General features: G+C 45.8%; 1 protein-coding gene across 1 annotated transcript in view; it reads left to right on the top strand.

Annotated features, from left to right (window-relative positions):
• The first annotated feature begins 5,852 nt into the window (after positions 1 to 5,852).
• Positions 5,853 to 6,670, top strand: part of LOC126987052 (TATA-binding protein-associated factor 172-like) — a 32,363-nt gene continuing 31,545 nt past the window's right edge. Inside the window, exon 1 of the mRNA XM_050843725.1 lies at positions 5,853 to 6,367. Coding sequence (XP_050699682.1) covers positions 6,357 to 6,367 — 11 coding nt within the window. The 5' untranslated portion in view covers positions 5,853 to 6,356. The remainder of the gene's footprint in view (positions 6,368 to 6,670) is intronic.

The following is a 6,670-nucleotide window of genomic DNA, read 5'->3' as shown; positions in this document are numbered from 1 at the left end:
ACCTCTCGCGACCTAACCTAACCTGACCTGACCTTTCCCAGGGAGCGTCAGCGGAGACCGAGCTGGCGGAAGGTTGGCGGCCGGGTCAAGCTCACGACGGACAAGGAGTTCTGTGAGATGTGCTCGGCGGATGTTGTTGACCTCGGCCACATCAATGTTACTAAGGTGGTGGAGGTGTGGAAACTACATCTACATTGACGACGGACTCAAGGAGATCGCTGAGACTACTACTACTACTATTACTATCCTCTATACTGATATATGTACTATTAAATCCTCTATACAGCTACTATGTGTACTATTGAATCCCTTATATAGTACTTTCATGACAGCTGATCGGTGATACTACTGCTACTACTACTATGACCACTCAATCCCTGGTAAGTACAATGTCATTATCATCATCATTATTTAGGTTAAGGTCCATTTAATTCAATCTTCCTGAGCGGTTGGACGCTTTATGGCTCTCCTCCATTCTACTCTGTCTTCCGCCCAATGCTTATACAGTCCTATCAATCCAAAGTCTTCCTGTACACACCTTCTCCATGTTTTCCTAGGTCTACCAACTGGTCTCCTTCCTTCTACCTCCATTCTGCTATGTCTTCTGCCCAATGCTCATCCAATCCCATCACTTCCAAGTCTTCCTGTACACACCTTCTCCACATTTTTCTAGGTCTACCAACTGGTCTCCTTCCTGCTACCTTCATTCTGCTATGTCTTCTGCCCAATGCTCATCCAATCCGATCACTTCCAAGTCTTCCTGTACACACCTTCTCCACGTTTTCCTAGGGCTACCAACTGGTCTCCTTCCTTCTACCTCCATTCTACTCTGTCTTCTGCCCAATGCTCATCCAATCCCATCAATGCCAAGTCTTCCTGTACACACCTTCTCCACGTTTTCCTAGGTCTACCAACTGGTCTCCTTCCTTCTACCTCCATTCTGGTATGTCTTCTGCCCAATGCTCATCCAATCCCATCAATGCCAAGTCTTCCTGTACACACCTTCTCCACGTTTTCCTAGGTCTACCAACTGGTCTCCTTCCTTCTACCTCCAATCTCTCCAACACACCCAGCACTGTGTCCTCCCCTGCTCTCTTTACATGTCCAAACCATCGGAGTCTTTCCCTTCTGAGCACTGTTTCCAGGTCCTCTACTAAAACTCCCAGCACTGTGTCCTCCCCTGCTCTCTTTACATGTCTCTGCCAAATATTTCCCTCTCCCTGCCTCTGTCCCTGCCAAATCACTCTCTCCCTGCCTGTGTCCCTGCCATATCTCTCCCTCCCTGCCAAATCTAGCCTCTCCTCCTTACCTAACCTACCTTACCCTACCCTAAGCTACCCTAACCTACCTCTCTCTCCACCAGGTTGACAAGCCCATCCATGGTGAAGAAGCCTTGTCCTACCCGTGCTGAGGTGACCCGTGTGGGCAACGCTACCATGGACGGAGCAGTGGGGGAGGCGGTGGCTGAGTGGATAGCATGATGGCGCCACATTCGGAACAAAGTGAGTTCAAACCCCGCTCGGTGACACCAAGCTGGGATTTTTCAGCCGCCGCCGAGTGGCTTAAAACTACCCACATGTGAGCAAAATCTGTAAACTTATCTTCGTTATTGGGGCTATTTCCTTGCAAATGGGGACTTTCCTGGGAGAGTACATCACGGCAAAGCCATTTCTGGTCTCGAAATAGCAATACAGCGCCTACTGGTCGAGATAGCCTTGTATCTAGTTCTGTCTCTCTCTTATCTCTGTGTGTTATATAAAGGCTGGCCTCTAACAATACATGCAACAACATATGTAACTGTACCTAATGGGCTATCAAGAAATGTTTCAAATGTTTTAAATGATTCAAATGTTCTGTCTTTGCCTCACAGTTAATTAATTCTTCCTCCTATATATATCTTGATTGCCCTCTCATCTTTTTAATTAATCCTCGATCGCTCTCTCTTAATCATCCCAGCCAGCTGTTCCTCATAGTGGCACTCGCACACCTGTACACAATTTTCCGTACATACCAAGATCCATTTCTAATTGTCAGCCAACTCTAATATAAATTCTTTCTCCCACTCCTCTTTATAATAGTTCTGTCTCTCTTATCTCTGTGTGTTCTGTCTTTACCTCACAGTTCATCATTTCTCTCTATCTCATAATTCTTGCCTTATGTCTAGTTCTGTCTCTCTTATCTCTGTGTTCTGTCTTTACCTCACAGTTCATCATTTCTCTCTCATAATTCTTGCCTTATGTCTAGTTCTGTCTCTCTTACCTCTGTGTGTTCTGTCTTTACCTCACAGTTCATCATTTCTCTCTATCTCATAATTCTTGCCTTATGTCTAGTTCTGTCTCTCTTATCTCTGTGTGTTCTGTCTTTACCTCACAGTTCATCATTTCTCTATCTCATAATTCTTGCCTTATGTCTAGTTCTGTCTCTCTTATCTCTGTGTGATCTGTCTTTACCTCACAGTTCATCATTTCTCTATCATAATTGTTGCTTTAATTATGTTTGTTTAAATAGTATCAGGAAGTATTTGGTTACCTAACTTGCTAGCTCACCTGTCTCTCTTATCTCTGTGTGATCTGTCTTAACCCGTCACAGTTCATCATTTCTACAGCTCCTGATGGGCTCACTTATGATGCTATCAATGCCTTACTAGTCATAAAAGATAATCCTATCTTAGATTTGTTTAACATGTCTTACAACTCACAAAGCCTAGCTACCATCTGCCTGGAAAACTGCTGCTGCGATCATTTCCATTCCTAAGGGTGATGGTAACTTTAGACCTATTTCCTTGACTAGCTGTCTGGGTAAGATGACAGAAAGGATACTACTTAGGCGCTGACTGTATTAAGTGGGAGATACCACGTCATGGAATCTGTATGGCTTTATGAAGGGACTGCATGGTGACTGCTTGATTCAGTGCTTAAGTTCTGCAGGTGCTGTTTGTCGTGCTTTCATTGACCTCAAAGGTGCCTTTGACAGAGCCAATAAGGAGATTATATTGGAACAACTTTTATTTTAAAGGGTGTTAAAGGGAAATTACTGGGGTGGCTCAAAGACTATTTGCATGATAGGAAGGCTAAGGTGTGGTTCCATGCTCTGCTGAAGGGAGTGTTGAATTGGGCACTCCACAGGGAGGGGTCCTTAACCCTTTGCTCTTTAATATTCTCATGGACAAAATTGCACAGTACTCCTTTCCTCAGGGCACAGAAGTTTTTATATATGCTGATGATATACTTCTTCAGTGTAATGCTCCACGGACGCTTACCTTAGCCCTCCACCAGCTTGAAGACTTGTGTACTTCTATGGGTCTAGTTGTTAATGAATCCAAAACTAAATTTCAGTCAATTGCCAGAGTATGTTGGGCGCCACGTATCAGTTACATCAAACTCGATCGTGTCCACTGTTACAAGTACTTGGGTGTCTATCTTAGCTAGAGGCAGAAAGAGACAGACAGACAGATCGAGAGAGGCAGAAAGAGACAGACAAACAGAGAGAGGCAGAAAGAGACAGACAGACAGATCGAGAGAGGCAGAAAGAGACAGACAGACAGAGGCAGAAAGAGACAGACAAACAGAGAGAGGCAGAAAGAGACAGACAGACAGATCGAGAGAGGCAGAAAGAGACAGACAGACAGGGGCAGAAAGAGACAGACAAACAGAGAGAGGCAGAAAGAGACAGACAGACAGATCGAGAGAGGCAGAAAGAGATAGACAGAGAGAGGCAGAAAGAGACAGACAGAGAGGCAGAAAGAGACAGACAGACAGATCGAGAGAGGCAGAAAGAGACAGACAGAGGCAGAAAGAGACAGACAAACAGAGAGAGGCAGAAAGAGACAGACAGAGGCAGAAAGAGAGACAGGCAGAAAGAGACAGATAGACAGATCGAGAGAGGCAGAAAGAGACAGACAGATCGAGAGGCAGAAAGAGACAGACTGACAGACAGAGGCAGAAAGAGACAGACAGACAGATCGAGAGAGGCAGAAAGAGAGACAGATCGAGAGGCAGAAAGAGACAGACAGACAGACAGAGGCAGAAAGAGACAGACAGATCGAGAGGCAGAAAGAGACAGACAGACAGACAGAGGCAGAAAGAGACAGACAGACAGACAGAGGCAGAAAGAGACAGACAGACAGATCGAGAGAGGCAGAAAGAGACAGACAGATCGAGAGAGGCAGAAAGAGACAGACAGACAGACAGAGGCAGAAAGAGACAGACAGATCGAGAGAGGCAGAAAGAGACAGACAGATCGAGAGAGGCAGAAAGAGACAGACAGATCGAGAGAGGCAGAAAGAGACAGACAGACAGACAGAGGCAGGAAGAGACAGACAGATAGACAGAGGCAGAAGGAGACGGACAGGCAGAGACAGAAAGAGACAGACAGAGGGAGAAACAGAGACAGGCAGAGACAGAAAGAGACAGACAGAGACAAACGTACAGACAGAGGCAGAAAGAGACAGACAGACAGATCGAGAGAGGCAGAAAGAGACAGACAGACAGACAGACAGGCAGAAAGAGACAGACAGACAGAGAGGCAGAAAGAGACAGACAGACAGACAGAGGCAGAAAGAGACAGACAGACAGACAGACAGAGGCAGAAAAATGCACAGACAGAGGCAGAAAAAGACGGACAGACAGAGGCTGAAACATACAAACAGTCACAGACGTACAGAGAGAGAGAGAGAGAGAGAGAGAGAGAGAGAGAGAGAGAGAGAGAGATGGAGATGGAGGCTGTATGGAACATGTATGAATGGAAAACGATGAAATAAACAGGTGGAGAGGCTGTATGGAACATGTATGAATGGAAAACGATGAAATAAACAGGTGGAGAGGCTGTATGGAACATGTATGAATGGAAAACTATGAAATAAACAGGTGGAGTGGCTGTGTGGAACATGTATGAGTGGAAAACTATGAAATAAACAGGTGGAGAGGCTGGATGGAACATGTATGAGTGGAAAACTATGAAATAAACAGGTGGAGAGGCTGTATGGAACATGTATGAGTGGAAAACGTTGAAATAAATCAGGTGGAGTGGCTGTATGGAACATGTATGAGTGGAAAACTATGAAATAAACAGGTGGAGTGGCTGTATGGAACATGTATGAATGGAAAACGATGAAATAAACAGGTGGAGAGGCTGTATGGAACATGTATGAGTGGAAAACTATGAAATAAACAGGTGGAGAGGCTGTATGGAACATGTATGAGTGGAAAACTATGAGATAAACAGGTGGAGAGGCTGTATGGAACATGTATGAGTGGAAAACTATGTAATAAACAGGTGGAGAGGCTGGATGGAACATGTATGAGTGGAAAACTATGAAATAAACAGGTGGAGTGGCTGTATGGAACATGTATGAGTGGAAAACGATGAAATAAATCAGGTGGAGTGGCTGTATGGAACATGTATGAGTGGAAAACTATGAAATAAAACAGGTGGAGAGGCTGTATGGAACATATATGAATGGAAAACGATGAAATAAAACAGGTGGAGAGGCTGTATGGAACATGTATGAATGGAAAACGATGAAATAAATCAGGTGGAGTGGGGGTGTATGGAACATGTATGAGTGGAAAACGATGAAATAAACGGGTGGAGAGGCTGTATGGAACATGTATGAGTGGAAAACGTTGAAATAAAACGAGTGGAGGGAGTGTGGAGCGGGATTCGATACGTGTGGAGGAGTGCAGTGGACAAAATTTGCCGCGCGTGTAATGATAGCAGCTTCGACCAATCAAAATCAAGGACTGTGAGCAGCTGGCACGACGACCAATGAAAACTGAGAATGAAGTGAGAGTGCCAGCCGCCAGCCAATCAGCGTGGAGGACCATGGCCCAAAACACAGCGACAGACCAACGTGTCCGTCAGTATAAATACGACCATGGCGGGGTGTGGGGGTCGTGCAAGCGAGCCTCAAATTCTTAACTATTGGCGAGGAGTGTTTCGTCTGGGGGTGATAAGACCTCGCGGGCGTGTTCCCCTGTGGTACCCAAGGAGGAGTCCAGGCCGCCGGGGTCACCGTGTGCCGAGGAAACGCCGGAGAAACGTTTATGTGTGTGTATGGGCGTGGAGGGAAAGGCGGCGGGGAGCACAGTGTTAACTTGTCTATTTTGTCCCCTTGGAGGGATGAGGAAGGGGTTGACGTGCTGTCCCGTGCCCCTTGAGGTCCCTGTGAAGGCGATCAAGCTGCCACCATAAATCTATGACTTTAAAATACTGGACACTAAGGAGCGGTGTGTCAGCCATCTGTGTGGGAAGTTGTGTGGCCTGACGGAAATTTTGTGTGTGTATTTAGTAACCCCGAGGACCCCCAGGGAGCACGCCAAGGGTTCCTGCAGTGGCGTTCATCCCGCAGGAGGAATATGTCAACGAGGTAAGGCCAAAGAAAGTGTTTTTAATGAGTCAAGGCCACAGGTGACCTACAGTTGTTTACCTGGGGATGGCTTGGGGCAAGGGAGCCAGTGCTCGTAAGGGCCCGAGAGGAATGGGATGGGAGGCTGGAGGAGGACAATGGGGCAATCTGTACCGTGTTAGGGGATATGTTTGGAGACAAGAAATGGAAAGAACTGTAAGGATAAGAAAATAATCTCAAATTACCTTTGCTTTTTTCATATTTTCTCACAATCTAAGTATATTTAAGCCTTCCCAAGCTAATAGAAGATAGTTAAAGGAATAT

The sequence above is a fragment of the Eriocheir sinensis genome, chromosome 63 (genome assembly GCF_024679095.1).
Source record: "Eriocheir sinensis breed Jianghai 21 chromosome 63, ASM2467909v1, whole genome shotgun sequence".
In the NCBI taxonomy this organism is placed as follows: Eukaryota; Metazoa; Arthropoda; class Malacostraca; order Decapoda; family Varunidae; genus Eriocheir; species Eriocheir sinensis.
Note: the sequence above shows the minus strand (reverse complement) of the source record. Positions and strands in the feature narration are given on the sequence as shown.